Source organism: Coturnix japonica, chromosome 4 (genome assembly GCF_054131305.1).
Source record: "Coturnix japonica strain WE chromosome 4, WE-NBRP24, whole genome shotgun sequence".
Lineage (NCBI taxonomy): Eukaryota > Metazoa > Chordata > Aves > Galliformes > Phasianidae > Coturnix > Coturnix japonica.
Genome location: NC_140666.1, coordinates 75885093 through 75898137, shown reverse-complemented (window position 1 = coordinate 75898137; position 13045 = coordinate 75885093). Strand labels below are relative to the sequence as shown.

Below are 13045 nucleotides of genomic sequence, written 5' to 3'. Positions count from 1 at the left end.
GATGAGGGAACTGAGAGCACCTTCAGTAAGTCTGCAGGTGGAACCAAGTTGGGAGAAAGTATTGATCTGCCTGGTGGTAGAAAGGCCCTACAGAGGGATCTAGACAGGCTGGATTACTGAGCTGAGGTCAACTGTATGAGCTTCAACAAGATCAAGTGTGGAGTCCTGCACTTTGGCCACAGCATCCCTGTGCAACACCACAGAGCTGCTAGAAAGCTGCACATTATTTTAAGATGGTGAGAATTTTAATTAAAATTATTGTGAACATATCCCCCAATGAACAATGTAGTTCTCCTTACAGCAGTATTGAAGGGTAAATGATTGCTGACTTAATAGCTCAATAAAAGGCTAATGACTAGCCTGATAAGAAGTTATATAGAAATAGGCACAACAAATAGATTTAATTGCATGCTTTGTTTCTTGGTAAGGTCAAGTGTCCAACAAAGTTGTTCTGAAGGAAAAAGACAATGCTAGACAGATAGACTTATACCACATTCAAATTAAATTCACAGAGAGAATGAATACTGTGAAGGTAAAGCCACACAATTTATAAAATACATTACTTATATTAAATGTTAACACCATGAAGCTGCCAAAGTATACACAGAGGAATCTGTTACATAGACGTGTGTAAAAATCTATGTTTTCCAAGCAAGCTGAACACAAGAAATATTGAATAGTATAAAGTCTAAGTGCCAGCTTAGTGCCTTTGGAGAACTGCCTGATAAAAGCCTCTGCCTAGGCTAGTTAACATAGCTTTATCACATCTCACCACTGAATTCAAACATGCAGTTTAATTTATTAACATCCACAGATGAGCTATCACAGAGCTCTCCTGAAACTACAAGCCTAAAGAGCCATACCCCTAAACTATCAAACGATAAAAATGAATTTGAAAAAGATAGATAATAAATCCTCTGTGGTCATTTGCATTATAATGTAATGCAGGATGGTGATTTTAATCAGGCACTGGACAAAAGTGAAAGTCTTTCAGCATATGTACTCCAAAAATTAAAACCAGGAAGGATTAAGCTGGCATAAAATGTGACATCCTTTATAATTAAAGCCTGATATACATGAGCCTTGAAAAATGAGAGCAAAATGAGCACACACCATTTTATCATTACAACATTTGGCAAAAACACTCATATAAAGCAGAGGCACATGAAAACTCAAGCGTGAGTTCTGATAAAAAAATCTGAATAACAAGTGTTTGAAACTTCAAAAGCTTTGCTATTGCCTATGACACTGACTTTTCATGTTAAAAAAGAATTTGTTAAAAGTAACTGTCTTCAGTTTTTATTTACGAAAGAGAGAAAGATGTTCACATTATGTATCAAATGTTCAAGAGCCAAAACATCCTTAGAAAACAAGAAGTTCATAAAAAGTTCACTCAAAAAGTTTTCCTCTCATTTCCATAACTGCTTTCTTAAGGTCCAAACCCAGTAGCTGGAAAGCTATGCAAGCTGAAGCTGTCTTTATCTCCATTTATGTGGAATTCATATCACAAAAAAGACAAGTTCTGGAGGCCCATGAAATCCATGCAGTCTTCCATCAAACTTCCCACAGAAACAGGAAAGAGTCAGTGATTGTTATTTCTTGTAAGACAGCAGTTCTTACCACATCCCAAATTCCTGAGAAGTAATGAAATGTTTGCTGCACTGCAAGGATGCTTACTCCACAGTGATTACTCATCAAATAGGTGCTGGGAGATTACTTTCTCACCTATGTTGAGGATGTAACTCCTACCATCAACTGAGAGAAGCTTTAACATCTCCTATGTGCGAGGCAGTAACTTTTGTAGATAAGATTAAAATTGCAGCCATCCTTTTTTCCTTCCCCCCCACCCTCCATTTCAAGCACTGTGGTCAGTAAACAACTTTGGATTTAGAAGATAAATAAACAACCCTCAAAGATTCATATCGAAAGTAAAAGACATAGACCAAATAAATAACTTACCCTATAGAAACAGAAAGAAAACCTATTTAGGTAACACATGTCTGTCTGGGAGATCTGACATTACTGAACATATGGGGCATCATTGTAAAAGTCATTCTTACTTGAAAGTATAAGTAAGACAACAGCCTAATTTTTATGCCATAATGTAATGTAATTTTGTCCTATTCAGCTGTAAAACAGGGTGTGTATTTCATCATACATGTGTTCTAGGACTTAAAAGTACAGTTTACTTTAGAACTTAAAGTTTGTACCAGCAAACAAAAATTCTGAAGTAAATTATTGAGCAATGTAATAGTAATCCACAGTAATAGTGGATTTTTAGTACATTAAGACAAAAAGCTGCCTGAACTGCCAGAAATATTTGATCCTGCCTTTGGCCATCAGGATAGATAAAGAGATTTCACACCTCTCCTGAACAATTTTTCTGTAATCCTACATTTTTATTGTTTTTACCTGAAAATTACAAATGCATGTAATAAAAATGTTAAGCTGCATTTTGCATTTCTGCCCTGAGTAGACAGCTGCATGTACTCAGCACCTACAGAACATATACCGAGAAACCTGACTGAACGTATACCTTTTTATTTTATTGTGTGACAGAAAATCCTCAGCTTTGGTGGTGTTTGTGTACTTTTATTTTTCTTAGAATATGTGTTTCTCAAATGATACCCAGATACACAAGCATTCCTTGAAGTTTTGTTTCCCAGAAAGCAAATTATTAGCTGACTCTTACTAAGAGTAAGTTATAATTCTGCTGGTCTCCACTGGAAATATTCTCCAAAATTTTGAGTAGGGAAACAGACTCTATTTTGATATCTCATTTTGTTTCTCATATACTTTTGTTAGTATTAGAAGATTCCATTAGCATTAGCACCACAAGGTGCATTGTCAGTGTATCTTGGTATCCTACAATGCCAGAGCCCAACTTCTTTAGTTTAATAGATTTAATAAATTATATACTACACAGGAAGAGATAAAAGCTTTCTTTCCTTCTCTGTAAGAGATTTAAGAATCTAAAGGACTAAAAGTCTACTGTTCAAACATTTTTGGCAATACACATTCCTTAAGTATAGCAGAACGATTCTCAGTTGTAAACACGACACTGTATGCAACAGTCTTAAGTTCAGACCTTCTAATCAAACTGAAACAGGCATTAAGGCATCAAGAAATTCACATTAATTGTTTCAGTTCAATATATATATTTAATCAACATGCCCTCTCTTTCAAAATGAAGTGTTGTTTTAGCATTACTACAATAAGAAATCATTGTCAGTTCATCTAATTAACTATATGCCTACTACTGAATTCAGACTTCTCCTAAGGCTACATCTGCAAAATGGACAACTCACCATTTTTACGGGCAGCATTGTAAGTTAACATTTGCCAAATAACAGTTTAATAATGTCATCAGCTTGTTGTTGTTGTTTTCAGTGAGGAATCAGTCTCTCAACTGACAGCTGTTTATTCATGTATTCTTTGTGATGTAGCATATTGGAAAACACACCATTAGTGTTATGGGTGTTATAGGAAAACAGACAAAAAAGCCTACTTTCTACTCTAATTGAAAAAGACTTAATAGACTGTCAGTGTAGTGGCAATTTAATATAGTGTTTGAAATTTACTGACCCCTTTCAGACAGTTTGGCATTTCACTGTGACCTGGCCAAAATACTTCTACTTGTATTTTTAAATATTATCTTTGGAAGGAAAAAAAAAAAAATCTCAAGTATGTTATAGCTCAAAGATCACTTCTTGTTTCTAAGTGTTTTGAAACCTCAAATTGTTGTGTTCTATTTAGGATCAGAAAATTAGCTGAATAATTTTTTTAAAAAAAAGAAAAGTGCAAACAATGCAAATATTTTTGCAAGTTCTGCACGTAATGCCTAAATGGTATAGGACCTTGCAAGCTAATTAAATAAGGTATTCTATTACACAGCAGTCCTGCTATCTTTCATATTAACAAACATTTAAAGTACCAGGGGGAGAACCTGATAGCCAGCATGACATGTAAAGAACTATGTCACCATACACCCTTAGTTAGATGCGTTCCTTCCTCCCCTTAGTCTTGTCATATTTTTCCTGCTGGCTATTGAAACTCAGCTTTATACAACTTGCACACTGTCTCACCAGTTCACTTAAGGTATCAGATATTCTCCTTTCCTGTGATAATCAACCTCAAAAAAAAAAAAAAACAAAAAAAAAAAAACAAAACCAAACTGCATAACTTCTAAACATCATCAGAACAAACAAAAAGATTACACAAAGAAGGAGAGAAAAGGCTCTTTTGGCTGAGAGATTCATTTGCCCCTTCCAAGTGGCAACCAAACGGGCAGAACAGGGTCATTGCTTGAACTTGAAGAGGCTTAGCCTTCTTCTGCAAAAGGAGAATTCACCACCATGTAAGCCCTTTACTAAATCCATCTTGCTATTTGGCCTCCTCTCTCCCCAGTGACATTGATTGCAGGGACACAAGTGTGTAAATCTACAGGAATGGACTGAAAGCAATGGCTTTGAAATAAACAAAACTAATGAAGAACTTCATAACATACACATTTCAGTTACCAGCAGGTGGATGCTGCCAGCACACAACACTACAGAGGAACACTATGGATTTGTTTTTCTCCAATACCTACAGTATTACTGCATGTGATACTTTTTATAATGTTACACCTCAGAATGCAACCAAATAACCTCAGATGCACATAAATCGACATGGAAAAGGAAACAGAGAAAGAATAGAAAGAATGAATCATTAGAGACGTAGAATTCACTTGCTGAGGATTGGAATGTAAGTCAATAGTCAGGATGATAAGTGACATCTGGGTATCATTTCATTAAAACTAGGCATGCTGTCAAAACTCAAGGCCTGTGATGATCTGAGGAAACACCTACCATACTGTAACCAGCAATCAATAAAGCAAAAGCCAATTCTATCACTGGATATATACATTTTTTCTATTTCTTTAGGAGTGCAACCAACAAAATGAAAAAAATATTACTGCATCTGATGCACAAAGAGATATTTATCAGTATCGCAGAGGCTCCACATATGCAGTGACTCAGTGATTTCATCTGAATCATTGTTTCTGCTCTATTTCCTAAAACCATTCGAAAATTTGGAAATCTATTGGTACAGATTACTAGACACATTTATGTGAGAGCACACAAGTAACAGGCTTGGGATCTAACCCAAGAAGTCCTCTTCTAGTGCAGTTGCGAACACCACTACCTTCACTGTTTTTTTCCCCCTTATACAGTAGGGGAAATAGCTAGAGTACAACACATCGTTTATGCCCAGACAGCAAGTACACATCTGGCAGCAGCAGCCAGGCAGTACAAATTAGTGAACCCCCAAGATACTATTTCATGTAGATATTAAGAGACTGGAGATACATTCTGCTCTTTTTACTGTTAACTGTGTAAATGAGCAATTCAGTAAGAGGTTTGGGTCATTTGACTTTATATCAAGATATACCAGAGATATAAAGCTTTTAATTACTGCTTAGTATTTCCAGTACAGCTGTTTCCATTCTTTACATGCAATCATGAAATCTCAATCAGTGTTTCAGTTCCAGGTTTAGCATTCTCCTGATCTGCACAGATATTAGGATCCTTATTCACTGCAATTATTCCCAGAGGTATTGAAGGGTTTATAGGAACGGCGAGGAGAGTAAATGAGTTACCATGATGACGCGCTCTTCTGCTCGTTCCCACTTTGGGCAACGACAAATGAGTTTACAGGGAAAAAATAAATAATAATTAAAAAAAAAGCACACCATGCTGTGACAAATCAGACCCACATAAATGTTTATAACTACATCTTTAAAACTCTAAAAAATCCTAACTGTTACTTCTGGCTTACAAATGCAAGTAAAATAATTTAATAATAGGATAAAGATTTGTTGTTATAAAACCAAATGACTAAAGCAATATTCATAAAAATTCACTCTGACGGAAAGGTAACTGAAAATGGAGAGAGCAAGACAATATATCAGTAAAATTGGTCTTTCTTCATGTCCTTGAAATAGCAAACCCTTTCTTACTGACAGTATGGAACAAAGAAATCACCTTGCAATCTATGTTTTAAGATGTTTAAAACCTTTAATTTTGTATAACAATTTCTAAGTGTCACCACTTAGTCATTTTGTGGCACAATGCTATAATGTGCACTGGAGTGCCAAACACCTCAGGGTGCTCCACAAAGCTTCTGGGCTTACATTTAACTTGGTGGAAATATCTAGCCTACAAATGTATTTTCTCTTACAATAAAGTCCAAACATTAAAGTATGAAGTGTTCTTAAGAGAGCAAGTTGTTTATAGCTAAAAATTCCCTGTTACCATGCCCTTCACCTGTATTTTGTTTCTCCAGAGTACACACAAGCATCTGTGGCTTTTGCACCACTGTCTGTGTCACTGCGGCATAACTTATACAACAGACAATCATGACTATAAACTGTATCCCTAAAAAAATAAAAATGTGTTTTATAGGTGAAAAAGAATAAAGAAAAAGAAAAAAAGCAATGCTATATTTATTTCAGACCCCTGACAGAAAGCTTGATCCTTTTAATACCACATTAAGTCTCCGCTAGGCTGCCAGAAATACAACACGGCATGAGTTCAGATATACAGCTTTCTTCTGTGTTTGAGTTTATTCTTAAGGATGAATAAATTCAATATTTTTTTTCCCACCCAACAACATATTTTAAACTGCTTCCAATTTTTAGTTGTCTATAGACCTCTCACATTCATAGCAGCAAGAACAGAGGCAATCTCCACTGCTGTCACATGCACGAAGGCAATAACGCAGAACTGATTTCCCCCTCAGTGTGAATGGAAAATGAAAATAAAATAAATCCATGATCTACACGATGCTACAATACAAGTCTCCTGTAATACAACTGCAAAATAATAATGAAGAACATCACAAAATAAGTAGATTCCAGGCTTTTCACAGCCCTACAGACAAAAATACTTATACACATTGCATACATTTCCACTTCTCTCCCAGACTGCATCTTATGTACTCAGTGAGAAACCTGGGCCAAATATTGCCTAGTCAGCAAAGCAATAGGAAGCAAAGACCTCACCACATAAAACTTGATTCTGAAGTGACAAATGCTATCACAAAATTAACACCTGTTGTCAACCTTTCGTCTGTTTACTTCAGACACAGACAAATGTTATAGCTCAAGCCAAACATTATGGAGATATAATATCCAAACTTGTCCATTAACCATCTCTAGCTGTGCCGCCATGCTGTGCCCCCAGCACAGAAAGTTTTTATGTCTGGAATCCTCGCTGCCTAGAATAGGCACAGGGCTTTATTTAACGTGCGAGCCAATAAATAAGAGAATCCTACTTGGTTCAGACTGTATTGACTACCACTACCAGAAAAAAAGATTTGGCTCCTGGCCCAGCACACAACCTTGTGCCAATATTTTCTCTCTCATCTCAAATAGGAGTAATGGCCTCTGCTAATAGCAGACAATATATGACCAGTGCTCATTTGACAAGAAAGGTTCTGTACACAATCCATTCTGGTGGTCTGCATGCTTTCAAGAAGGAGAGGGCAAGCAGAATTTGGGAAGAAAGATAGCAGAGCAAGCTAGCAAGAATGCACTTATCTGTGAAATAGTGAAGCAATCAGGCATTGTGGTATTTTTAGATACTTTCTTTTTCAAGTGTCAAAAGATTCTGAATAAATCACAATGGCAAACAGGATGGCCAAGATGGGATAGATTACAGCTGAACACTGAGCAGATCAAATATTCAGTTTCAACCCAAAGCATGAGTCCTAAGTGCATATCTGATACGCTGTAAAAGCTTTCCATGACACAAGCTATCTACTTCTCTTATGGCTACATTAACTGCTAGATCCCATCGGCCTCTCTATATTTCATAAAGTCTAAAACCACCTGAAGTCAGTTCTCTGAACACAGTATACCTGAAAAATCACCCACATGTTTGGTTATCTATATTAATTCTTCTAGTACAATTAGAAGCTTCAAAGCACAGATTAATGAAAACAACATTTTGTGCAAAACCTATAAAGTTGATACTGGTGGGAAGCCAAGGCGTTTTCGGCATTCACACCAAATGTAGCTCTCAATATTAGAATTCTGCATCTAATCACTACTTCGTGTGCTCACTGAATACAGAAGATGAGATGGAGATGGAGACAAAGACCAAAATTTTAAAGAGGCTTACACTGCATATAATTCTTCAGTTATTTCCTCCATCCTGCATGAATGTGAAATACGGTCTTACATACACTATATTTGCATTTACCTGCATTTGTGGTATAAAGATATCTCCTTTATTAGATCAAGAGTCCATTTAATTTATTCTTGTCCTTGCGTATTTCTAACTTGCACATAAACGCAAGGTATTTCAAAGTTGTCTTTCTGACTGTGGCTCCTACAAGCAGAATGCATCTGTGTTACAAAGGAATCAGGCAATAAAAATGACAAGAAGGTGTCTCAAATCTAAGATGATGAGTGTTTAGGAACAACAGGTCATTAGTAGAAAAAGTAACACTGACTGCTGACAGACAGCATTCCATGAATGTCCTAGGCAAACCAGAGCTCTGACAAGAGCACTGATGGAAGACACTTGCAAAGTCACTGCTTCCCATTGCAACAGATGAATCCAAACTGGGATATGAAGGACTTTGTCCAACATACACCTTCCTTTTCCAATATCCCTCTGTAGGGCACACTCTCATTAATATCTATCTCAAGTGGAATAAGAAGCTGTTTCTTCATTCCTCATTTTTTCTGTCACTGTTTTCCAGTGTATATTTTGAAAACTTTCATCATTTTTCTTGACATTTGTTTTCTTAAGTTTTTATTTAAGTCTTTTCTTATGTAGCTTTTTGTCCTCTGTAACTGCTACCACTGTCTCCTAAGAACAACCCAAGCAACAAGAGCAAGCTGTTTGTTAAAACCAAAAGTGATCACTACTGTATAACATTTTCCTTAAGGTACAACAGAGAATACCAAACTCCAGGATAACTTCAAGTTGTACACACACTTTTCAATACTACTAGTTGTTCTACCTGTTGTTACTTCCACATTATGCAGCACTTGTGACTGCCCTGTCTCACCATAGAGAAAACTTTGAGACTCATAATAAACAATTTCATAACTTTTGTAAAGATTTCTGCTGTCTGAATAACGAAATGGTTACTGGTCAATACAATCCCCATTCTGAATTTGATACCCTACAGGAAAGCAAGGAGTAACTGTGATAGTGCCTTATGAATATTGCCATTCCCAGCAGCTTAAATTTATCCTAGATATTCAACACACAAGACACCTCATGGTTAAACTTATTCTTGCTCACTGAATTGTTTCTAATAATTTCCCCTCTGCTTTCCTGGTTTTGCCAAGACACTTTATTGTCTTTACCTGATAACATATGAATTTTGGCTGCCACTAGCACAAACACAACTGCCTCACAGATAAGACATGGATGAAGACTTTCTCTGGGTCGAGGGATGAAACAGTTCACCTTTACAATGGCTGAATATTTCAGACAGGAAACATTTTGTTACTCAACAACTCCCAGCAGTGCTCCAACCAACACTAGCTTGAACACAAAAGATGCCCTCTGAGCTGCAATACAGTAAATGAAAGGGGAAGAGCAGCCAAAAGGCATCATTACTCATTTAAAGGTACAAAATGTTTCCTTTTTGTTTTGTTTTGTTAATAATTTTCATAGTTCAAGCTGCTTGTGTATTACTTTGGCTTCACTTTGCTTGGAAAAATGAAGCAGATAAACAATTACACTTCCATTGGTTACGTTTTCTGATTTTCATGCAGCAAAACCCTCTACAGCACACAATATTTAAAATATTACTTCTTTTTTAAATGGTAGTTTATATTTGAAGAAAAACAGTGAGAGCAAATCTATTGAAAACTTCCTCACTGAGTAACCAACAAACACGATCTCAAATGCTTATGACCCTGGAAATGGATTGCAAGCCTGTAGAGGACAACTGAAGAAAAGAAAGGTGGACTGGGAATTTTAGACCAAAAAGAATCACAATTTTGAAAAGATGAACACTAATTTGCTCACTCATATAAGAAAGAAGCCCAGAGCAGTAAGGCTTCCTTAAGAAAATCAAGTCAGTGGTGAGACGTATATGTTGAGTGGTGACCTCCTCAAAGAGAAGAATTTGCTTTTAGCATTATCATTTTTATCTTTACTTTTTCTATTTCTGGCACAAGAACAAATTTCTGAGAGGTGCTTTTCCTACAGTAACTCATGTTCCAATCACATTTTGCTTTTTACTTTCGAACAGTGCAAAAGCATATCTTGGCTCTGACCACAAGTTTAAAATGAATCAAATCCATTGTTCAGTGCTAAAACTGACAAGGCATGCATATCAAGAGAACCAATACAGAACACAAAGACTATGTAGCTCAACTGAAAACATTTTATGTAAAAATACCATCTTGATATATCACTTTATTTTTATGGCATTGATTCAGATCATATTTCCCCAGTTTACATAAGACACTTTCCTGTCACTGCTATCTAAACCTGTAAGATGAAACATTAAGTTGCAAACACTTTATGCTTCAACACCTACAGTAACGACCCATAAAACAAATTACACCTCAATAGCAGCTGCACAAATCCCACTGTGTCTGAGTTATGACCTGAGTTGTGTTTAGCCCAGCCAGACCTGTTGGTATAGAACAGGTGCCAGCACTTGTCAGTGATGAAGAGCATGGGGTGGAAAAACAGTGACTTTCTGATACATAATGGAGAAGAGAAGTAAGGCTGACGGGGCGTATGTGGAGGAAAATGCCTTAATTCCAGTTTTGGGGTTGTGATTTGAAAAGCTCTAAGAAGCATTACCACATCACACTAGTGGCTGAATCCTTTGCCGGATTCCTGTAGTGAAGACTTTCTGATTTATCTTCTGCCCAGATAGTTGAGCTGGTAGCCTAAAACTAATTGCACACTCAGAACAAAAGTTCTCTATCCATATGGCAAGAGATTCTATACCCTGTATGAAGGGTTATGAGCCCTAACATGCAAGCTAGGGCAGTAAGGAGAGTGAAAAGCTGAGCACAACCCAACAGAAAACGTGAGGCTGCGATTCTTCTGACAAGCAGAAAGACTACCCTGAAACATGAGAAAACAGGCAAAGGGTGAAACACTGCTGTGTCTCTCAAGCAACTTCACAACAACGCTGTTACTGTGCACTGCCATTACACAGTTTATAAGAAATTTAGCAACACAGAAGGAAACATGAAACAGTTTTCCATCCTTCCTTAGAGAACAACTTTCCTTATTTCTGACTTGCTATTTTGCAAAGTTATTCATTATTCCTTCAATCTTTCTCTGCTTAACCACTTTATATCAAGCAGGGCATCAAAATGTTACATACACTGAATCCATGCAGCTTCTTTTCTAAACATATGCTGAGAGTACAGCTTTTAACATCGTGGTAGGTATGGAAGGCAGCAAAGTTTGCTTTTCTCCTCCTCAAAACACAAGTTATTTTGCAACCCTTCTCAGGTGTATTCCACATCGCAATGCAGAAGAGCAAAAGGCAGCAAATAGCCTCTAGCTTACTAGAGCATGCTGCTCTCCATCAGGTAGTTGTTACCTAAGCATCGAGAAGATACAAAGGAGACTAAAGCAGAAACGGGAACGTGGGACTGACCAAATTATCTCCCCGGAGTTAGGTGCGTGGTGCACCCGGAGGTCCATTCTCAGCCCTGGGTCTTTTCAGCGAAGGCAAAAGTACCAGGTCGGCCACAGCGGGCACCTTACTGACGATTTTTGCAAAGCTTTCAGCTCGTCTCAGCCTGAGCCCCCCGGCATTAAGCGTTTGCTTACCGTCCCCATAGCCACAAAACAGCACAGATGCATTTACCCCATGCAAGCAGGCAGCTCCCCCTGCAAGCCCCACGCCAAGTTGCGGGACTTGCCGCTTAAAGGTAAAAGGAAAAAAAAAAACAAACCCAAAATAACTACCAAAAAAAAAAAAAAAGAAAGAAGAAAAAAAAGCTCCTCGCCCCCACGTCGCCCCCGTCCTACCGCCTGTGGAGCTGGCCTCCTCCAGCTGCGCCGAGATGCTCTCCACCCTCCTCACATTCATGCTGGGAGGCAGAAGGCACCCAGAGCCGCGGCGGGGAGCGCGGCAACACCGCCGCGCCGGGGCCGCGGATCCGGAACGAACGGGGCCGCGGCGGAGCGGAGAGGTGCGGGCCGGGCGCGGCGCGGTGGAGCGGAGCAAAGCTCCGCCTCGGAGCCAGCGGTACCTCCCCTGCCACCCGCGGCGGCGCGGGGCGGGCCACAGGGCTCGGAGCCGCCGCTTCAGCATATGCCCCGTCAAGCCAGGCTCCCTACCCGCATCGTGCGGGGTTGTAAGGTTAGGCGTCCCCGTGCCTCGAGGAGGAAGCCGAGGAACGGACCCCCCGGGGGAGCTGGGTCGACCGTGGGGAGTACCCTGAGAGAACCCGGGAGGGCCGCCCAGCTGCTTCACACAGGTGGTTGTGCATCACCTGTTACCGCCCTGTCTCCGTTGCCGAGACTGGCGTGGTACCGAGCCCTCGCGATGGGGACGTTACACACCACGAAAAGCGTGGGCACGGGCTGAGGGCATCGCCACAGCCCACGGGGACTTTGGGAACAGCTCCCGGGGATCTCCGACGCCAGTGCCAGCAACATCACGGCCGTCGGCGCAGAGCTGAGTGCACAATCATGCGTCAAACCCAATCCTTGCTTACAAAACACTCTGACCAAATTATAGTATATGGTGCTGTAGAATATGAAATCTAGGTAGGCACATGTGGAGTGGAGAAACAACACCTGATGGAAGTGATTTTCCTGGGCCCTTTGAAGGAAACTGAGGTAATCCCACTGAAACCAATGAGATCTTGCCCTGTGATATCAGGAAAGATTTGGCTATTGCACTTAAAACAAAACAGGAAATGGAGTTTTAAGAGACAGTCATAGCAGCTCTAATTTGTAAAGACTTTCCATAACATATCATTAGAAAATGCTTTCACTACGGTAGCTCTCCCAGTTCATTTCTGTCTGGAGAGCCCCTTGGTCTTCTTTAC

At 39.0% G+C, this 13045-nt stretch overlaps 1 protein-coding gene across 2 annotated transcripts in view; it reads right to left on the bottom strand.

Moving 5' to 3' along the window:
* Window positions 1-12252, bottom strand: part of KCNIP4 (potassium voltage-gated channel interacting protein 4) — a 368227-nt gene extending 355975 nt beyond the window's left edge. The window contains exon 1 of one of the 2 annotated variants that reach the window (XM_015862835.3): window positions 12018-12252. In XM_015862835.3, the coding sequence (XP_015718321.1) occupies window positions 12018-12078 (61 nt within the window). In that variant the 5' untranslated portion in view covers window positions 12079-12252. The remainder of the gene's footprint in view (window positions 1-12017) is intronic. The other variant, XM_015862833.3, reaches the window with a different exon arrangement.
* Window positions 12253-13045: the final 793 nt, after the last annotated feature.